At 41.2% G+C, this 23,286-nt stretch overlaps 2 protein-coding genes across 4 annotated transcripts in view; one reads left to right on the forward strand and one right to left on the reverse strand.

Moving 5' to 3' along the window:
- Nucleotides 1-3,616, reverse strand: part of tmem167b (transmembrane protein 167B) — a 5,243-nt gene extending 1,627 nt beyond the window's left edge. The window contains exons 1-2 of the mRNA XM_061875369.1: nt 3,437-3,616; nt 502-633 (exon numbers count right to left, since the gene is read on the reverse strand). Coding sequence (XP_061731353.1) covers nt 502-633; nt 3,437-3,446 — 142 coding nt within the window. The 5' untranslated portion in view covers nt 3,447-3,616. The remainder of the gene's footprint in view (nt 1-501; nt 634-3,436) is intronic.
- A 437-nt stretch (nt 3,617-4,053) lies between these two features.
- On the forward strand, nt 4,054-21,897 carry LOC133535488 (axonemal dynein light intermediate polypeptide 1-like). 3 transcript variants are annotated; one of them, XM_061875367.1, is made up of 7 exons: nt 4,078-4,132; nt 4,209-4,380; nt 14,315-14,454; nt 14,536-14,705; nt 14,784-14,962; nt 20,656-20,820; nt 20,941-21,897. In XM_061875367.1, exons 2-7 carry the CDS (start codon nt 4,300-4,302, stop codon nt 20,974-20,976), a joined length of 771 nt encoding a protein of 256 aa, XP_061731351.1. In that variant the 5' UTR covers nt 4,078-4,132; nt 4,209-4,299; the 3' UTR covers nt 20,977-21,897. The 3 variants fall into 3 exon arrangements, with proteins under 3 accessions (XP_061731350.1, XP_061731351.1, XP_061731352.1); XM_061875366.1 differs by having other exon boundaries at nt 4,054-4,380; XM_061875368.1 differs by lacking the exons at nt 4,078-4,132; nt 4,209-4,380 and adding an exon at nt 4,497-5,458.
- The last annotated feature ends 1,389 nt before the right edge of the window (nt 21,898-23,286 follow it).

Here is a 23,286-nt window from a genome sequence, read left to right on the forward strand (position 1 = left end):
ATATATATATATATATATATATATATATATATATATATATATATATGTAGGTGTGGGAAAAATCACAAAACTACTTCATCTCTACAGAACTGTTTCATGAGGGGTTCCCTCAATCATCAGATATCCTGATGATTACACAACAGTCACTACATACATGTTACACTACACAACAGTCACTACATACATGTTACACTACACAACAGTGGTGTGTGGGTGTTTTCTCTTTTTTTGTGTACACAATTTTGTGTTTGCCACATGCCTGTGTATGAAATGTGCTATATAAATAATGTTTGATTTGATTTGATTTAACACACACACACACACACACACACACACACACACACACACACACACACACACACACACACACACACACACACACACACACACACACACGTGTGAGATTGAGTTGCAGAATGTAACCTGACAATATATGAATGAGATGGTCTGTGCTATAAATATTTAGTGAACATTATACAGGTGAGATGGAGGCATGCCTACCTTTGTAGAAAACTCCCCAGATTCCTTTCTTCTCCGACAGCAGCCAGCCGTTGAGGCGAGGAACCTTTTTCAAGTATGCACACGTGCACACCAGGAGCAGCCCAAACACCAGCACACCATCCAAGGAGTAGACTAGGGACAAGGAACACAAGACTTTCTTAACGTTTCCTCAACTTTGTTAGATCCTGGTGTAATATTGTCACCAACACCAGGAAAGTTCCAGTGAACATCAGAGCAGTCGGGTCCATGTTAGATCCTGGTGTAATCCAATCCAATCCACTTTATTTATATAGCACATTTAAACAACAATAACGTTTCCAAAGTGCTGCACAGCCATGTTAAAAACAATTGTAAAAAATAAATAAATAAAATAAAATTAAAAAAAAGTATATATATTATGCTCCACCAATGACTGGTCACAAATACCCAGAATCCCATGTATCCTGACTCTTCCGTGCTCCATTATACACCCAGCTACCACCAACCTCAACCGACGCACAGAGGGGTGGAGGGGTGGAGGTTGGGTTGGGTTTATTGCTTTGTTTAGGCCTACACACATGACAACAACAGTAGGGAAATGTTATTCTGAATAGTCTAGTCCGCTGCTACGCACTTTAGCCCCAGCAGAAAGTAGTTGGTTCACTCGTTGCTTTGACCTGAGCTCTTTGATGCTAAATGACTTCAGCAGTTTGCACCTCAGCTTTAAAAGCCTACTGAAAGCCACTACTAGCGACCACGCAGTCTGATAGTTTATATATCAATGATGAAATATTAACATTGCAACACATGCCAATACGGCCGCTTTAGTTTACTAAATTACAATTTAAATTTTCCCGCGAGGTATCCTGTTGAAAACGTCGCGGAATGATGACGCTTATGTTGACGCGTGCTTGTGACGTTATTGGTTGGAGCGGACATGTCAGCCCAGCACCACACACGTCTCTTTTCATCACATAATTACACAGTAATTTGGACATCTGTTTTGCTGAAACTTTTGCAATTTGTTCAATTGATAATGGAGACTATAAAGAAGAATGCTGTTGGTGGAAAGCGGTGGATTGCAGCTGCCATTAGCAACCGAAACACAGCCGGTGTTTCTTTGTTTGTTGTGAAACTTTAACACAGAGCGGTCAAGCGAACATGTTTCTCTGCGTCAACCAACAAATTGTGATATTAAGTCGACTCTTACCGGAGACATCAGTGGATTATACCTCCTCCTACTGCAGCTCAAAAAGGCAGCTGTGATCTTAGCTCCTCGGCTTCTCTCAGAGACACTGGCGTTCACCGCAGCCATCTGACTTTCAGGTATGACTTTACAATCTCACTAAAACACTATCAAAACAATAAGCAGATAAGGAGTTTTCCAGAATTATCCTAGTAAATGTGTCTAATTACATTTGAAACACTCCCACTGCCGTTACCTGGAGCCGTCGCCTTTTCTTTTTTTTTTCCTAATCCAATTCAATCCTCTTTATTTATATAGCACATTTAAACAACAATAACGTTTCCAAAGTGCTGCACAGCCATGTTAAAAACAATTGTAAAAAATAAATAAATAAATAAATAAAATAAAATAAAAAAAGTATATATATATATATATATATATATATATATATATATATATATTATGCTCCACCAATGACTGAATAAAAACAAAAAATAAATAAATATAAAACCAATAAAAACAATATAAAAACAAATATGATTAAAAACTATTTTAAAGGGTAAAATCAATTAAAACAGTAAAATAGAAATAAAAGTGTATAAAAAAACACAGAGGACAACAGAGAACAGAGGACCACACAACTCACGTAGTGTTAAAAGCCAAAGAATAAAAGTGGGTCTTAAGACGAGACTTAAAACACTCCATTGTGGAAGCAGTTTGAACATGGAGCGGCAGAGTGTTCCAGAGCTTAGGGCCGACCACAGAGAAGGCCCTGTCTCCCCTGGTCTTAAGTCTGGTCTTGGGCACCACGAGCTGGAACTGGCTCTTGGACCTCAGAGCGCGCGCAGGGATGTAAATTTGGATAAGGTCCGAGATATATTGAGGTGCCAGTCCATGTAAAGATTTAAAAACAAACAGCAATGTTTTAAAATCAATTCTAAAATGAACAGGGAGCCAGTGCAAACTCTGAAGAATTGGGGTTATATGCTGGCGTTTCCTGGCCCCTGTTAAAAGTCCTGCTGCCGCGTTCTGGACTAACTGCAACCGGGAGAGAGCTTTTTGGCTAATGCCAGCATAAAGTGCATTGCAGTAGTCCAGGCGACTTGAAATAAAAGCATGCACGACTTGTTCAAAAAGGTTAAAAGATAAAAACGGTTTAACCTTTACTAAAAGACGAAGGTGATAAAAACACGATTTTAAAACCTAGTCTTTCACTCTAAATTTCCTCATCCACGAGTCTTTCATCGTCGCTCAAATTAATGGGGAAATTGTCGCTTTCTCGTTCCGAATAGCTACCGCTGCTGGTGGCCATGATTGTAAACAATATTCAGATGTGAGATCCACAACCCGTGACGTCACGCGCACACCGTCTGCTACTTCCGGTACAGGCAAGAGTTATTAGCGACCAAAAGTCGCAAACTTTATCGTGGATGTTCTCTACTAAATCATTTCAGCAAAAATATGGAAATATTGCGAAACGATCAAGTATGACACATAGAATGGACCTGCTATCCCCGTTTAAATAAGAACATCTCATTTCAGTAGGCCTTTAATGCGACACTTTGATGCTAAATGACTTCAGGAGTTTGCAGCTTTAAAGCGACACTTTGATGCTAAATGACTTCAGCAGTTTAAAGCGACACTTTGATGCTAAATGACTCCAGCAGTTTGCAGCTTTAAAGCGACACGTCTGCAGCTAACTTAGCCTTAGCTTCCCCTCGGCTAACTTCCGTTTGTTCGCTGGTGTAAGTATGTATGAACAACACTCACCATTTGTCATGTTGGCGCTTTCTTTTGCTGTCGTCGTCAGGTAAGTGTCAGGTGTGTGACTCCGAGAGACATTTGGTGACTTTTACAACATTTAGAAGACAATCATCACACTTCCGCTTGTCAAACACTTCTTCTACGGCTTGCCTTTCGTTGTAAATGACTTCTTCTTCACCGCGCTCGGCTGCCACCTGCTGGTAGGATTGAGCAACAGCAGCCCGTGTTGCTCAGTTCCCAGCTCATGGTTCGTTACGATCACCCAGAAAAGCTTAGAAAAGTTTATTATTGCATTCTAATGACTTAATACTGTCTTGTTCCGTATGTTGGAAATAGGTTGACGTGCTGCCAACTCTCCTTTTTTTTACGACTCCTGGGAATAACACGTCACATTTCAGGCGACGTAAAAACCGGAAGTCCCTCGTTTCTTGGGCCAATCATATTTGTGTATACTTCAGGGCTTGCTCGGAGATTGTAGCACCTAAGAATACGACAAATGCAATAATAATACACAGACTTACATAATACAAACACACCGACTTACATATTACAAAAACAATACAAATACACAGACTTACATGTACTTGTGTATGAAATGGTCACGTCAGTTTAAAAAAAAAACAACGTGTCATCAACGTCAACCGATGACGTGACGCGTTGTTGACGTGTTGTGACTTTGCCGAGGGGCCACTGTTGCACATTGTAATATGTTTATGTATGTATATATGTGTATATATATATGTGTATGTATAAGCTTGTGGCGGCCATGTGTTGACAGGCGTGACGGCCAAAGAAGCCATCGATCTGTCTGAGTAAAGATGACAAGTTCCTTTGGGCTTCTTTGGAGATAATAAGTGTGCGAAACGGCCATGGACGTCCCTGAAGAGACGCTCCTCAAATATGACTGCCCGCTTGTAGTTCCCAGAACTGCGGATAAAAAAGCAGCAAAGGTAAGTTGTATTTATTATAGTGTAACCTATTTTTATGGTTTGCCTCTTTGTTATGGTTAGTTCCTGTTATACAGTATATGCCTTGAGCTCTTTTATTTTGAAGGGAGATAGAACGGAAATGATGTCATCTTGGAGTGGAGCGGAAGTTTTTGAAAGGAACGAAAATAAAGTGGAAACTGGAGCCTCCGTGTTTTTTATTTTGTTGTGTGATACAGTTTAGGCGACTTATATAAACTCTCGGTTACATTGGTGGCAGCAGTGGGATGTAAGTCCCGCGAAAGAAAGACATCTAATTACTGTAAAAGTCCGGAGAGTCAGCTAGCTTCAGCTCAGTTAGCCGCAGCTAGCAACAGTGAAGCTTCGTCTGGTCAGAAAATACACAAACTTCTTTCATCTGGCTGCAATCTTCTGATATATGTGGAATATGTGGAATAAAAACGAGAGGACCACTTTATTTTCGTTCCTTTCAAGAACTTCCGCTCCACTCCAAGATGACATCATTTCCGTTCTATCTCCCTTCAAAATAAGAGCTCAAGGCATATACTGTATAACAGGAACTAACCATAACAAAGAGGCAAACCATAAAAATAGGCTACAATAGTAACTATAAGTCTAAACCACAGGGTGGCAGATCTTTGTAACTTCTTTGTTAACATTAGAAGTGAAAGCTGTGGGTAATGTAGACATTTCAATCAATCAATCAATGTTTACTTATATAGCCCTAAATCACTAGTGTCTCAAAGGGCTGCACAAATCACTACGACATCCTCGGTAGGCCCACATAAGGGCAAGGAAAACTCACACCCAGTGGGACATCAGTGACAATAATGACCCAGTGGGACGTCGGTGACAATGATGACTATGAGAACCTTGGAGAGGAGGAAAGCAATGGATGTCGAGCGGGTCTAACATGATACTGTGAAAGTTCAATCCATAATGGATCCAACACAGTCGCGAGAGTCCAGTCCAAAGCGGATCCAACACAGCAGCGAGAGTCCCGTTCATAGCGGAGCCAGCAGGAAACCATCCCAAGCGGAGGCGGATCAGCAGCGCAGAGATGTCCCCAGCCGATACACAGGCAAGCAGTACATGGCCACCGGATCGGTTCGGATATTTGCATATGTTTGAAACATTTCCACTGATCTGCTCATGCAGCAAATGTTTTGTTATTATTACAGGCGGAAATCCATTCTGATTCTTGCGGTGAGGTTTCCATTTGAATCGATTCTCGCCTCAAACGGAGTGTGGCGATGTATGTGGTATCTAACCTTCAACCTGATCCGGATTCTTTAATGTAAACATTCTAAATTCATTACAAAAAATGGATTCATTTTAAAAAATAAATACAAAATGAATATGTAGGAGGCCACGGGGAAGACCCAGGACACATTGGGAAGACTATGTCTCCCGGCTGGCCTGGGAACGCCCCGGGATCCCCCGGGAAGAGCTAGACGAAGTGGCTGGGGAAAGGGAAGTCTGGGTTTCCCTGCTTAGGTTGTTGCCCCCGCGACCCGACCTCGGATAAGCGGAAGAAGATGGATGAATGGATGAATATATATTTGTATTTCATGCGACGTGGATGATCTGCTTTAGAAGAGAGAAGTGTTGATACTTGACTTCATTAAATGTTTGGCTAGAATTTGGGTCAACAAAACCAGTTTTCCTTGAAGTTATCTAGAATTGTATTACAGCTCTTTCTCTATTCCATGGAGGAATGTAGTTCATCATAGAACTGGAATTCAATGTTATTAAAAAAAAAAGTTTTTAAATCGAGAATTGTTTTGCATTGAGAATCGATTCTGAATCAAATCGTTACGCCCAAGAATGAAATCGTGCGGTGCTCAAAGATTCAGAGCCCTTACAATAACTTTAAAATAGCAGTAGATTGGAACAACAAGTTGACTTTATGTGTGAATCTGCGCTAGAAAATGGATGGAGTGTGAATGTTGGCTGTGTGGTGACTTGTCCAGGGTGTTTCCTGGCTTCCTTGTCCAGAGTGTACACCACGTTCCTTGTCCAGGGTGTTCCCCGCCTTCCTTGTCCAGGGTGCTCCATGCCTTCTTTGTCCAGGGTGTACACCGCCTTCCTTGTCCAGCGTGTTCCCCACTTTCCTTGTCCAGGATGTTCCCCACTTTCCTTGTCCAGGGTGTACGCCGCCTTCCTTGTCCAGCGTGTACACCGCTTTCCTTGTCCAGGGTGTTCCCCGCCTTCCTTGTCCAGGGTGCTCCATGCCTTCCTTGTCCAGGGTGTACACCGCCTTCCTTGTCCAGGGTGTTCCCCGCCTTCTTTGTCCAGGGTGCTCCATGCCTTCCTTGTCCAGGGTGTACCCCGCCTTTCCTTGTTCAGGGTGTTCCCCGCCTTCCTTGTCCAGGGTGTTCCCCGCCTTCCTTGTCCAGGGTGTTCCCAGCCTTCCTTGTCCAGGGTGCTCCATGCCTTTCTTGTCCAGCGTGCTCCCTGCCTTCCTTGTCCAGGGTGCTCCATGCCTTCCTTGTCCAGGGTGCTCCATGCCTTCCTTGTCCAGGGTGTACGCCGCCTTCCTTGTCCAGCGTGTTCCCCACTTTCCTTGTCCAGGGTGTTCCCAGCCTTCCTTGTCCAGGGTGTTCCCCGCTTTCCTTGTCCATGGTGTACCCCGCCTTCCACCCCAATGCAGCTGAGATAGTCTCCAGCACCCCTGTAAGACAGTGGTCCTCAACCTTTTTGTATCCGCGGACTGGTCAACGCTTAATAATTCGTCCTGCGGCCCGGGGGGGGACACTTTTTTATTTTTTTGTTCCCTTTGTCATGAAAAAGGGAGGTTTTTGTGGTCGGTGCACTAATTGTAAGTGTATATTGTGTTTTTTATGTTGATTTAATAAAAAAAAAAAAAGTAAATGTTTTTTGTTTTTTTCAATAAAAATGAATAAAAAATTATTCTGCGGCCCGGTACCAATCGGGCCATGGCCCGGTACCCGTTACCGGTTGGGGACCACTGCTGTAAGCAGTAGCAAATGGATGGATGAATGTTCATCATAATAATGTACAGTCTGAGTCATTATGATAGTGTACAGTCTGGGTCAGTATGATAATGTACAGTCTGAGTCATTATGATAATGTACAGTCTGAGTCATTATGATAATGTACAGTCTAGGTCAGTATGATAATGTACAGTCTGGGTCAGTATGATAATGTACAGTCTGAGTCATTATAATAATGTACAGTCTGAGTCATCATAATAATGTAGTGTCTGAGTCATCATGATAATATTCAGTCTGGGTCAGTATGATATTGTACAGTCTGAGTCATTACGATAATGTACAGTCTGGGTCAGTATGATAATGTACAGTCTGAGTCATCAGAATAATGTACAGTCTGAGTCATCAGAATAATGTACAGTCTGGGTCATCCGAATAATGTACAGTTTGAGTCATCATGATATTGTACAGTCTGGGTCAGTATGATAATGTACAGTCTGGGTCAGTATGATATTGTACAGTCTGAGTCATCATAATAATGTACAGTCTGGGTCATTATGATAATGTACAGTCTGAGTCATTATGATAATGTACAGTCTGAGTCATCATGATAATGTACAGTCTGGGTCAGTATGATATTGTACAGTCTGAGTCATCATAATAATGTAGTGTCTGAGTCATCATGATAATATTCAGTCTGGGTCAGTATGATATTGTACAGTCTGAGTCATTACGATAATGTACAGTCTGGGTCAGTATGATAATGTACAGTCTGAGTCATCGGAATAATGTACAGTCTGAGTCATCAGAATAATGTACAGTCTGGGTCATCCGAATAATGTACAGTCTGAGTCATCATGATATTGTACAGTCTGGGTCAGTATGATAATGTACAGTCTGGGTCAGTATGATATTGTACAGTCTGAGTCATCATAATAATGTACAGTCTGGGTCATTATGATAATGTACAGTCTGAGTCATTATGATAATGTACAGTCTGAGTCATCATGATAATATACAGTCTGGGTCAGTATGATATTGTACAGTCTGAGTCATCATAATAATGTACAGTCTGAGTCGTCATAATAATGTACAGTCTGAGTCATCATGATAATGTACAGTCTGGGTCAGTATGATAATGTACAGTCTGAGTCATTATGATAATGTACAGTCTGGGTCAGTATGATAATGTACAGTCTGAGTCATTATGATAATGTACAGTCTGAGTCATTATAATAATGTACAGTCTGAGTCATCATAATAATGTAGTGTCTGAGTCATCATGATAATATTCAGTCTGGGTCAGTATGATATTGTACAGTCTGAGTCATTACGATAATGTACAGTCTGGGTCAGTATGATAATGTACAGTCTGAGTCATCAGAATAATGTACAGTCTGAGTCATCAGAATAATGTACAGTCTGGGTCATCCGAATAATGTACAGTTTGAGTCATCATGATATTGTACAGTCTGGGTCAGTATGATAATGTACAGTCTGGGTCAGTATGATAATGTACAGTCTGAGTCATTATGATAATGTACAGTCTGAGTCATCATGATAATGTACAGTCTGGGTCAGTATGATATTGTACAGTCTGAGTCATCATAATAATGTAGTGTCTGAGTCATCATGATAATATTCAGTCTGGGTCAGTATGATATTGTACAGTCTGAGTCATTACGATAATGTACAGTCTGGGTCAGTATGATAATGTACAGTCTGAGTCATCGGAATAATGTACAGTCTGAGTCATCAGAATAATGTACAGTCTGGGTCATCCGAATAATGTACAGTCTGAGTCATCATGATATTGTACAGTCTGGGTCAGTATGATAATGTACAGTCTGGGTCAGTATGATATTGTACAGTCTGAGTCATCATAATAATGTACAGTCTGGGTCATTATGATAATGTACAGTCTGAGTCATTATGATAATGTACAGTCTGAGTCATCATGATAATATACAGTCTGGGTCAGTATGATATTGTACAGTCTGAGTCATCATAATAATGTACAGTCTGAGTCGTCATAATAATGTACAGTCTGAGTCATCATGATAATGTACAGTCTGGGTCAGTATGATAATGTACAGTCTGAGTCATTATGATAATGTACAGTCTGGGTCAGTATGATAATGTACAGTCTGAGTCATTATGATAATGTACAGTCTGAGTCATCATGATAATGTACAGTCTGGGTCAGTATGATAATGTACAGTCTGGGTCAGTATGATAATGTACAGTCTGAGTCGTGATAATAATGTACAGTCTGAGTCATCATGATAATGTACAGTCTGGGTTAGTATGATAATGTACAGTGTGAGTCGTGATAATAATGTACAGTCTGAGTCATGATAATGTACAGTCTGGGTCAGTATGATAATGTACAGTCTGGGTCAGTATGATAATGTACAGTCTGAGTCATTATAATAATGTACAGTCTGAGTCATCATAATAATGTACAGTCTGAGTTGTGATAATAATGTACAGTCTGAGTCATCATGATAATGTACAGTCTGGGTCAGTATGATAATGTACAGTCTGAGTCGTGATAATAATGTACAGTCTGAGTCATGATAATGTACAGTCTGGGTCAGCATGATAATGTACAGTCTGAGTCGTCATAATAATGTAGTGTCTGAGTCGTCATAATAATGTACAGTCTGAGTCGTCATAATAATGTACAGTCTGAGTCATCATGATAATGTACAGTCTGGGTCATTATGATAATGTACAGTCTGGGTCAGTATGATAATGTACAGTCTGAGTCGTCAAAATAATGTTGTGTCTGAGTCGTCATAATAATGTACAGTCTGAGTCGTCATAATAATGTACAGTCTGAGTCATCATGATAATGTACAGTCTGGGTCAGTATGATAATGTACAGTCTGAGTCATTATGATAATGTACAGTCTGGGTCATTATGATAATGTACAGTCTGAGTCATTATGATAATGTACAGTCTGGGTCAGTATGATAATGTACAGTCTGAGTCGTCAAAATAATGTAGTGTCTGAGTCGTCATAATAATGTACAGTCTGAGTCATCATGATAAAATACAGTCTGGGTCAGTATGATAATGTACAGTCTGGGTCAGTATGATAATGTACAGTCTGAGTCATTATGATAATGTACAATCTGGGTCAGTATGATAATGTACAGTCTGAGTCGTCAAAAATAATGTAGTGTCTGAGTCGTCATAATAATGTACAGTCTGAGTCATCATGATAATGTACAGTCTGGGTCAGTATGATAATGTACAGTCTGAGTCATTATGATAATGTACAGTCTGGGTCAGTATGATAATGAACAGTCTGGGTCAGTATGATAATGTACAGTCTGAGTCGTGATAATAATGTACAGTCTGAGTCATCATGATAATGTACAGTCTGGGTCAGTATGATAATGTACAGTCTGAGTCATTATGATAATGTACAGTCTGGGTCAGTATGATAATGTACAGTCTGAGTCGTCATAATAATGTAGTGTCTGAGTCGTCATAATAATGTACAGTCTGAGTCATCATAATAATGTACAGTCTGGGTCGGTATGATAATGTACAGTCTGAGGCATCATGATAATGTACAGTCTGGGTCAGTATGATAATGTACAGTCTGAGTCATCATAATAATGTACAGTCTGAGTCGTCATAATAATGTACAGTCTGAGTCATCATGATGATGTACAGTCTGGGTCAGTATGATAATGTACAGTCTGGGTCAGTATGATAATGTACAGTCTGAGTCATTATGATAATGTACAGTCTGGGTCAGTATGATAATGTACAGTCTGAGTCATGATAATGTACAGTCTGGGTCAGTATGATAATGTACAGTCTGGGTCAGTATGATAATGTACAGTCTGAGTCATCATAATAATGTAGTGTCTGAGTCGTCATGATAATGTACAGTCTGGGTCAGTATGATAATGTACAGTCTGAGTCATTATGATAATGTACAGTCTGAGTCAGTATGATAATATACAGTCTGAGTCATCATAATAATGTAGTGTCTGAGTCATTATAATAATGTACAGTCTGAGTCATCATAATAATGTACAGTCTGAGTCCTCATGATAATGGCCCCCCTGGAGAGGGGGTCCAGACTGAGGCCAAGGAAAAACAACACTAACTCATAGCCATAGTACACATCCCTCTCACATGTGTGCAAGAGGGAAACATCAAAGAACCCAAAGGACATGAAAGACATTAAAGCAGCAGATACAAGCAGACACTTCTACATACAGCTATGAATAAAAAGTAAAAGAAACATTTACACTGTGGTGGCCTCAGTGGTGTTCCACGCCATCGTCCGCTGGGGTGGAGGGAGCATGGCCAGAGACAGGAGCAGACCCAACAAAGCAACCAAGACAGCCGACTCCCCTCTCGGCCGCTAACCAACTCTCGGCCGGTGTCCAGTCTCGGCCGCTAACCAACTCTCGGCCGGTGTCCAGTCTGCATGGATGACCGAGGATACGTCCAAGGAGACTCAGGTGTCTTTACTTATCTAAGATTAATCTGAGAGCCAGATGCAGTCATCAAAAGAGCCACATCTGGCTCTAGAGCCCTAGGTTCCCTACCCCTGCTCTAAAGGGACTCTGGTGTGGCAGAGACCCAGCAGCTGGTCTCCATGGCTCAAAAGGCTCCCAGGAGGCAGATCCAGAAGTCCAGAAAAAAGCACCGCTGAGGTCACAAAAGTGTCCCCTTTTGTCACACAGTCCCAAAGGGTCCTGGACCAAAAGGCAAAACAAAAAAAATCTAACAAGAGGGAAACATAAAAGGATGCCACAAGAGCACAGAGCTCCTGCCAACAGCAGTGCCATCTTGGAAAAGAAAAAAAAAAAAAAAAAAAAAAGTTGGTACAGCTTGAAAAAGCGATGAAGACGCACGCAACTCAAACTACAAAGATGATGGTCGTTTATTTGCATCTCACCGTTTTCTTATTTTATCCCTTGAGTGGGTCATTAAAAATGAGAGAAGGTATTTTGGGAGGACCCTGCATCAGTCTGCCGCCATCTGCTGCCAGCCACAACAGGAGCAGCCCAGTGCTTGCACCTGCGCTAATGGTAGTAGCGGCAGGCAATCCGCAACCAGCTGACCTGACACCTTTAAACAGTGTCATGAGCGACCTGGGTTGCACTGGAATTGCTGTTGCGAAATCCAGTGGCCACATTTAGAACAGCAGTTTTCTACTTACATAGATAGTCATTTATTGATTCCTTCAGGTGAGTTCCTTCAGATCAAGCCTGTTGGTGGGCCACATGATTGACACCCCTGGTCTAGACACTAGTTTTTAGCATATCTTTGATTTGTATAAAGGCAGAGTTTGTAGTACGACTCTGTCTCTTGTATAAGCCGGTGATTGCACCCGTGCTGCAGTCCTACATGTAGGAATGTTGTTGGGAAAGACTGCAGTTTGAACAATTTTGGTCCCCGTGTTGATCCCCAAGGTGCGCCGCAAGACATATTTATCAATCAATCAATCAATCAATCAATGTTTATTTATATAGCCCCAAATCACAAATGTCTCAAAGGACTGCACAAATCATTACGACTACAACATCCTCGGAAGAACTCACAAAAGGGCAAGGAAAACTCACACCCAGTGGGCAGGGAGAATTCACATCCAGTGGGACGCCAGTGACAATGCTGACTATGAGAAACCTTGGAGAGGACCTCAGATGTTGGCAACCCCCCCCTCTAGGGGACCGAAAGCAATGGATGTCGAGCGGGTCTTACATGATACTGTGAAAGTTCGATCCATAGTGGCTCCAACACAGCCGCGAGAGTTCAGTTCAAGCGGATCCAAGACAGCAGCGAGAGTCCCGTCCACAGGAGACCATCTCAAGCGGAGGCGGATCAGCAGCGTAGAGATGTCCCCAACCGATACAGGCGAAGCGGTCCATCCTGGGTCCCGACGAGCGGTCCATCCTGGGTCTCGACTCTGGACAGCCAGTACTTCATCCATGGTCATCGGACCGGACCCCCTCCACAAGGGAGGGGGGGGGACATAGGGGAAAGAAAAGAAGCGGCAGATCAACTGGTCTAAAAAGGAGGTCTATTTAAAGGCTAGAGTATACAGATGAGTTTTAAGGTGAGACTTAAATGCTTCTACTGAGGTAGCATCTCGAACTGTTACCGGGAGGGCATTCCAGAGTACTGGAGCCCGAACGGAAAACGCTCTATAGCCCGCAGACTTTTTTTGGGCTCTAGGAATCACTAATAAGCCGGAGTCTTTTGAACGCAGATCTCTTGCCGGGACATATGGTACAATACAATCGATTCTTTTCTTTTTCTTCTATGTCCCACTCTCCCTTGTGGAGGGGGTCCGGTCCGATCCGGTGGCCATGTACTGCTTGCCTGTGTATCGGCTGGGGACATCTCTGCGCTGCGTATCCGCCTCCGCTTGGGATGGTTTCCTGCTGGCTCCGCTGTGAACGGGACTCTCGCTGCTGTGTTGGATCCGCTTTGGACTGGACTCTCGCGACTGTGTTGGATCCATTATGGATTGAACTTTCACAGTATCATGTTAGACCCGCTCGACATCCATTGCTTTCCTCCTCTCCAAGGTTCTCATAGTCATCATTGTCACCGACGTCCCACTGGGTGTGAGTTTTCCTTGCCCTTATGTGGGCCTACAGAGGATGTCGTAGTGGTTTGTGCAGCCCTTTGAGACACTAGTGATTTAGGGCTATATAAGTAAACATTGATTGATTGATTGATAGACCGTGTAGTATTTTATACGTAATTAGTAAAACCTTAAAGTCACATCTTAAGTGCACAGGTAGCTGTAGACGTCTGGTTTTTGAAGGAAGACGCATGACATGTACGTCCTGTTCTGTCATTCAAACAGCGTGGTTAGCAAGTATGTACATTCGGGCGCCATCCATGGTGGTTAAGACCTTAGCAACTCTGCGTCTCGGCTAATGGGACATAGCCTGCAGGAAAAAGGGAATGAAATATCAAATTCTTATCACGACAGAGACCAAAAACCCCCTTGAAGTCCAAAACTCCGCAGCCGACGGGCAGCTCCGTGCCACGTCCTCGCAAGTCCATCACAGCCACCCTTGAAGACTTGAAGCAGAAGAATGAAGACATTCTCACGCTCATGTTTGCGCCCAGGTAAAGAACATTGCTCCACAGGTAAAGAACGTCGCTCCACAATGTCACCAAATGTTTCTGACCGTGGGCTTTTGTGGCAAGGAGATGGATGGAGGGAAACCAGGAGTGGTTTCAGAAAGTCTCCAGTGCACCGTCCACTCGTGTGGACGTGGTGAACCTGGAGGAGGAACTGGACAGGAAGCTGGTCCAGCTGCATTCCATGGAGACGGGCATATGCCCTGTGAGAAGGCGCTTGTACACCCAGTGCTTTGGTAGGCCCTCGCATTCCTCCCTCAGACCTTACCTTACCTTACCTTACCTTACCTTACCCTACCCTTTTGTCCACTTAGACGAGCTGATCAGACAAGTGGTCCTCATCGGCGCAGAGAGGGGTCTCTTGTTGCTGCGGGTCAGAGATGAGATCCAAATGACCATTGCTGCCTACCAGAAGTTCTACGAGAGCAGTATGGTGTTTGGGATGAGGAAAGCTCTACACAATGAGCAGGACAAGGCGGCCTTGGAGGAGAAGGTAAGACTCAATGGAATCTGGAAGAAAACTGGAAGGAACCATACCATACCATACCATACCATACCATACCATACCATACCATACCATACCATACCATCAAAGGTGGGTTGAGTACCCAAAACATCCCTGTGAAGGTTCTCATTCACAGGGATGTTCAGGCCGTTCAATCTTTGGCAACTGGACTGTTTGGTTTGTCTTGGAAGATGTTTCACCTCTCATCTGACTAGACTTCATCACTTCATGATCATAGACTTACTGTATATTGTTACATTTAGTCTTAGACTTAGATTGTTACATCTAGTCTTGGACTTAAGAATGTTACATCTAGTCTTGGACTTAGATTGGTCACATCTAGTCTTAGACTTAGATTGTTACATCTAGTCTTAGACTTAGATTGTTACATCTAGTTTTGGACTTAGATTGTTACATCTAGTCTTAGACTTAGATTGTTACATCTAGTCTTGGACTTAGATTGTTACATCTAGTCTCAGTGACGTGCGGTCGTTCAGGGCGTTCAATCTTTGGCAACTGGACTGTTTGGTTTGTCTTGGACGATGTTTCACCTCTCATCTGACTAGACTTCATCACTTCATGATCATAGACTTACTGTAGATTGTTACATTTAGTCTTAGACTTAGATTGTTACATCTAGTCTTGGACTTCAGAATGTTACATCTAGTCTTGGACTTAGATTGGTCACATCTAGTCTTAGACTTAGATTGTTACATCTAGCCTTAGACTTAAGAATGTTACATCTAGTCTTGGACTTAGATTGGTCACATCTAGTCTTAGACTTAGATTGTTACATCTAGTTTTGGACTTAGATTGTTACATCTAGTCTTAGACTTAGATTTTTACATCTAGTCTTGGACTTAGATTGTTACATCTAGCCTCAGTGACGTGCGGTCAGGGGAGACAGGGGAGGCAGTGGGAGGCAGTGCCTCACCTGTGATCAAGCAAAGAGATAAAATATATAAGGATAAAATAATTGTAATTGTGCGTTTTTAATTGTAATTTAGCTTCACCAATTTGGATTCTTTTTTTCTTCAAAATCGTTGAATTTTCGCAATCCCTTGTAAACTTCTCTGTCTACTGTGTGGCCAGAGCGCGTTCTTGTCTGGTGTGAAAAAAAATCTGAGGTGAGGCAAATAGTTCTCATGCTCCAAAAGCTGTATGTACCTTTCAGCATTAATGGTGCCTTTACACATGTGTAAGTTAGCCATGCCTTGGCCACTAATACACCCCCATACCATCACACATGCTGACTACCACACTTTCACCCTACAACAATCACTAATACACCCCCATACCATCACACATGCTGACTACCACACTTTCACCCTACAACAATCACTAATACACCCCCATACCATCACACATGCTGACTACCACACTTTCACCCTACAACAATCACTAATACACCCCCATACCATCACACATGCTGACTACCACACTTTCACCCTACAGCAATCACTAATACACCCCCATACCATCACACATGCTGACTACCACACTTTCACCCTACAACAATCACTAATACACCCCCATACCATCACACATGCTGACTACCACACTTTCACCCTACAACAATCACTAATACACCCCCATACCATCACACATGCTGACTACCACACTTTCACCCTACAACAATCACTAATACACCCCCATACCATCACACATGCTGACTACCACACTTTCACCCTACAGCAATCACTAATACACCCCCATACCATCACACATGCTGACTACCACACTTTCACCCTACAACAATCACTAATACACCCCCATACCATCACACATGCCGACTACCACACTTTCACCCTACAACAATCACTAATACACCCCCATACCATCACACATGCTGACTACCACACTTTCACCCTACAACAATCACTAATACACCCCCATACCATCACACATGCTGACTACCACACTTTCACCCTACAACAATCACTAATACACCCCCATACCATCACACATGCTGACTACCACACTTTCACCCGACAACAATCACTAATACACCCCCATACATCACACATGCTGACTACCACACTTTCACCCTACAACAATCACTAATACACCCCCATACCATCACACATGCTGACTACCACACTTTCACCCTACAACAATCACTAATACACCCCCATACCATCACACATGCTGACTACCACACTTTCATCCTACAACAGTCCCCATGGTTCTATTCCTCTTTGGTCCGGAGGACATGACGTCCACAGTTTCCAAAAACATTTTGAAATGTGGACTCGTCAGACCACAGAACACTTTTCCACTTTGCATCAGTCCATCTTAGATGAGCTCGGGCCCAGAGAAGCCGGCGGCGTTTCTGGATGTTGTTGATCAATGGCTTTTGCTTTGCATAGTAGAGCTTTAACTTGCACTTCCAGATGTAGCGACCAACTTTAGTTACTGACAGTGGTTTTCTGAAGTGTTACTGAGCCCATGTGGTGATATCCTTTACACACCGACGTCGCTTTTTGATGCAGTACCGCCTGAGGGATTGAAAGTTCTCTGAACTTTTTGATGATTTCACTGACCGTAGATGCTAAAATCCCTAAATTCCTCGCAATAGCTCGTTGAGAAATGTTCTAAAACTGTTCGACAATTTGCTTACAAAGTGGTGACCCTCACCCCATCCTTGTTTGTGAATTACTTAGCATTTCATGTAAGCTGCTTTTATACCCAATCATGGCACCCACCTGTTCCCAATTAGCCTGCACACCTGTGGGATGTTCCAAATAAGTGTTTGATGAGCATTCCTCAACCTTATCAGTATTTATTGCCGCCTTTCCCAACTTCTTTGTCACGTGTTGCTGGCATCAAATTCTAAAGTTAATGATTATTTGCAAAAAAAATAAAGTTTATGAGTTTGAACATCAAATATGTTGTCTTTGTAGCATATTCAACTGAATATGGCTTGAAAAGGATTTGCAAATCATTGTATTCTGTTTATATTTACATCGAACACAATTTCCCAACTCCTATGGAAACTGGGTTTACACTTATTTGCTCCATAAACACATTAGCTTCCACACGGCTCTGTCAATAAATTCATTATTCTGCCCTCGCTACTCGTTTCCAGCGTGTGCAGTTGGACAGATAGTTAACAGCATGAAGAAGCAGAAGATAAGTTTTGTTGATGATTGACATTCTTTCTTTGGAATTATTAGTCTTCCTCATACGTCTTCCTTTATTTGAGGTTTGTAGACTGAAAAAACAAACAAAGTTTAATGCATATTGTGTATTTTACACAATCTCCATTGTTACATAAATAAAAAATAAGATTCAGTGTTAATTTATGCAGTAATATTAACATTAATGCAATTAAACCTAAGGTGTAGTTTTTTGCCCTCTGCTGGACAAATGTAGCGCTGCATCTATTTAACCAGTTTTGAGCGCTTAAAATTCAACAAAAACAACACGACCACGAATATATATATATATATATGTATATATATATATATATGTATATATATATATATGTATATATATATATATATGTATATATATATATATATATATATATATATATATATATATATATATATATATATATACATATATATATATACATATTCCGCTTCACAATACCCCATAGGTTTTCTATGGGGTTAAGGTCAGGTGAGTTTGCAAGCCAGTCAAGAACAGGGATACCATGGTCCTTAAACCAGGTACTGGTAGATTTGTCACTGTTTGCAGGTGCCAAGTCATGTTGGAAAAAGAAATCTTCACCTCCATAAAATTGGTCGGCGGCAGGCAGCAAAAAATGTTGTAAAACTTCCTGGTAGACAGCTGCATTGACCCTAGACCTCAGGAAACACGGTGGACCAACACCAGCAGATGACGTGGCACCCCAGACCATTACTCATTGTGGAAATTTGACACTGGACTTCAGGCAACGTGGATTCTGTGCCTCTCCTGTCTTCCTCCAGACTCTGGGACCTTGATTTCCAAAGGAGATACACAATTTACTTTCATCTGAAAACATAACTTTGGACCACTCAGCAGCAGTCCAGTCCTTTTAGTCTTGAGCCCAGGCGAGATGCTTTTGACGTTGTCTCTTATTCAAGAGTGGCTTTACACAAGGAATGCGACAGCTGAAGCCCATATCTTGCATACGTCGGTGCGTGGTGGTTCTTGAAGCACTGACTCCAACTGCAGTCCACTCTTTGTGGATCTCCCCCACATTTTTGAATCGGTTTTGTTTGACAATCCTCTCCTGGGCGCAGTTATCCCTCTTGCTTGTACACTTTTTTCTACCACATCTTTGTCTTCCCTTCGCCTCTCTAATAATGTGCTTGGACACAGAGCTCTGGGAACATCCAACCTCTTTGGAAATGACCTTTTGTGTCTTGCCCTCCTTCTTTAAAGTATCAATGGTCATCTTTTGGACAGTTGTCAAGTCAGCAGTCTTCCCCATGATTGTGTGTCATACAGAATCAAAACGAGAGACCATTTAAAGGCTTTTCCAGGTGTTTTGAGTTAGTTAGCTAATTAGAGTGTGGCACCAGGTGTCTTCAATATCTGGCCTTTTCACCACATTCTAATTTTCTGAGATGTTGAATTTAGGGTTTTCATTGGTTGTCAGCTATAATCATCCCCTTTTTGGCAAAAAACACTTGAAATGTATCAGTCTGTTTGGAATGAATGTATACATTCTACAAGTTTGACTTTCTAAATGGAATTAATGAAATAAATCAACTTTTTCATGAGATTCTAATAATATGACCAGCACCTGTATATCTATATGTATGTATATATATATATATATATATATATATATATATATATATATATATATATATATATATATATATATATATATATATATATATATATATATATATATATATATATATGTGTATATATATATACATATATACACACATATATACATATATATATATACATATATGTGTGTATATATATATATATATATATATATATACATATATGTGTATATATATATACATATATACACACATATATATACATACATATATATATATATATACATATATGTGTGTATACATATATATATGTATATATATATATATATATTAATAAATTCATACTTTGTTGTCCAGTTGCTGTTAAAAGTCAGATTTTTGCGATTTGTTTTGACTTTTTTCACTGCTGCTTCATTCATTCACATATGCCTCTCTGTTGCCCCCTGCCGGGTGGCGGATGTTCTGCAGTCATGAGCAACCTCCAGTTGCCAAATCGTGTAATATGGAATGTTTGCAATGAAAAGAATATTAAGAAAGGTAGAGTAAATATTTCCTGTGATGATGTGGCAACTTGTCCAGGGTGTACACCGCCTTCCGCCCGATTGTAGCTGAGATAGGCACCAGCACCCCACGCGACCCCAAAGGGAATAAGCGGTAGGAAATAGAGGGATGGATGGTGAATATTTCATTAAAAAAATCCCACAAATTCTGCAATATTGCTGTGATTTTCATCCGCATCTTCTAACTGCTTGCATGATTGTTTCTTTGATAAGTAAAAAAAGAAGTCTTCAAACACTGGATAATAACAAGATCCCAGTCCCCTCAAAGAGCCACAAACCTGGTCTCCTGCGTGAGCCTCACTCCCCTCCACGTCGTACACCCAAATGACCTTTGGGGTCTGACCTTGAGTGTGACTTTGACAGTGGATTGTGTGCTCTGCTGCAGATTTGTGACTTGGAGAACTTAAAAGAGGAGCTGCTGGAGCAACTGAAGCAGCAAAAGAGTAAACGTGTGGAAGTGGCCAAGATGGCGGTGGAAAAAAAGCAAGTGCAGGAAAGTGTGCACACGGAGCAGATTCAGCTGCTGAGGAAAACCAACCAGCAGCTCAAGGTGAGGCAAACATGCTCTTTGGGCTCCATGTCACTCATCTGCTCTCCCGTCACCTGTAGGTGCAGCTGGAAGTGGTCCTCACAGCCAAGAAGTAATCTAACTTCTTTCTTTCACCTGCAGGTGCAGCTGGAAGTGGCCCTCACAGCCAAAAAGTAACCTAACTTCTTTCCAAGTCTGGGATGGCATCACCCTCACATTCAACACATGAAGTTAGAGAGAGGACAGTTAATTATTTGACACTGGAAAGCAACATTTACCTCATTTCTTCTTCTCATTGGCTTTTATCTTCTGTCATGTGACCTGCACAATGATGTCATGTGGCCTGCATAATGATGTCATGTGACCTGCACAATGATGTCATGTGGCCTGCATAATGATGTCACGTGACCTGCACAATGATGTCATGTGGCCTGCACAATGATGTCATGTGGCCTGCACAATGATGTAATGTGACCTGCACAATGATGTCATGTGGCCTGCACAATGATGTCATGTGACCTGCACAATGATGTCATGCGGCCTGCACAATGATGTCATGTGACCTGCACAATGATGTCATGTGGCCTGCACAATGATGTCATGTGACCTGCACAATGATGTCATGTGGCCTGCACAATGATGTCATGTGGCCTGCACAATGATTTATCTTGTTTAAAGTGACCTGCAGAATGATTTAAAGTGACCTGCAGAATGATTTAAAGTGACCTGCACAATGATTTAAAGTGACCTGCACAATGATTAAAAGTGGCCTGCACAATGATTTAAAGTGACCTGCACAATGATGTCATGTGGCCTGCACAATGATGTCATGTGATCTGCACAATGATTTATCTTGTTTAAAGTGACCTGCACAATGATTTAAAGTGACCTGCAGAATGATTTAAAGTGACCTGCACAATGATTTAAAGTGGCCTGCACAATGATTAAAAGTGGCCTGCACAATGATTTAAAGTCACCTGCACAATGATTTAATGTGGCCTGCACAATGATTTAAAGTGACCTGCACAATGATTGAAAGTGACCTGCACAATGATTTAAATTGGCCTGCACAATGATTAAAAATGACCTGCACAATGATTTAAAGTAGCCTGTAGAATGATTTAAAGTGACCTGCACAATGATTTAAAGTGACCTGCAGAATGATTTAAAGTGACCTGCACAATGATTAAAATTGGCCTGCACAATGATTTAAAGTCACCTGCACAATGATTTAAAGTGTCCTGCACAAGGATTGAAAGTGACCTGCACAATGATTTAAAGTGGCCTGCACAATGATTAAAAATGACCTGCACAATGATTTAAAGTGGCCTGTAGAATGATTTAAAGTGACCTGCACAACGATTTAAAGTGACCTTTAGAATAATTTAATGTGACCTGCACAATGATTTAAAGTGACCTGCACAATGATTTAACTTGGCCTGTAGAATGATTTAATGTAACCTGTAGAATGATTTAAAGTGACCTGCACAATGATTAAAAATGACCTGCACAATGATTTAAAGTGACCTGAACAATGATTTAAAGTGACCTGCACAATGATTTAATGTAACCTGCAGAATGATTTAAAGTGACCTGTAGAATGATTTAATGTGACCTGCACAATGATTTAAAGTGACCTGCACAATAATTTAAAGTGACCTGCACAATAATTTAAAGTGACCTGCACAATGATTAAAAGTGACCTGCAGAATGATTTAAAGTGACCTGCACAATGATTTAAAGTGACCTGCACAATGATTTCATGTGACCTGCACAATGATTTATCTTGTTTAAAGTGACCTGCACAATGATTTAAAGTGACCTGCAGAAGGATTTAAAGTGACCTGCACAATGATTAAAAGTGGCCTGCACAATGATTTAAAGTCACCTGCACAATGATTTAGAGTGGCCTGCACAATGATTTAAATTGACCTGCACAATGATTGAAAGTGACCTGCACAATGATTTAAAGTGGCCTGCACAATGATTAAAAATGACCTGCACAATGATTTAAAGTGGCCTGTAGAATGATTTAAAGTGACCTGCACAACGATTTAAAGTGACCTTTAGAATAATTTAATGTGACCTGTAGAATGATTTAACGTGACCTGCACAATGATTTAAAGTGACCTGCACAATGATTTAAGTTGGCCTGTAGAATGATTTAATGTAACCTGTAGAATGATTTAAAGTGACCTGCACAATGATTTAATCTGGCCTGTCGAATGATTTAATGTAACCTGTAGAATGATTTAAAGTGACCTGCACAATGATTTAAAGTGACCTGCACAATGATTTAATGTAACCTGCAGAATGATTTAAAGTGACCTGTAGAATGATTTAATGTGACCTGCACAATGATTTAATGTGGCCTGCACAATTTTTTAATGTAACCTGCAGAATGATTTAGAGTGAACTGCACAATTATTTAATGTGACCTGCAGAATGATTTAATGTAACCTGCAGAATGATTTAAAGTGACCTGCA

Source organism: Nerophis ophidion, linkage group LG16, assembly GCF_033978795.1.
Source record: "Nerophis ophidion isolate RoL-2023_Sa linkage group LG16, RoL_Noph_v1.0, whole genome shotgun sequence".
Lineage (NCBI taxonomy): Eukaryota > Metazoa > Chordata > Actinopteri > Syngnathiformes > Syngnathidae > Nerophis > Nerophis ophidion.

Coding starts and splice junctions, on each gene's coding strand:
- LOC133535488 (XM_061875366.1), top strand. CDS start 4,300: ATGGACGTCCCTGAAGAGACGCTCCTCAAATATGACTGCCCGCTTGTA. Junction 4,381..14,314: donor CGGATAAAAAAGCAGCAAAG/GTAAGTTGTATT, acceptor TTATCACGACAG/AGACCAAAAACCCCCTTGAA. Junction 14,706..14,783: donor CTTGTACACCCAGTGCTTTG/GTAGGCCCTCGC, acceptor TTGTCCACTTAG/ACGAGCTGATCAGACAAGTG.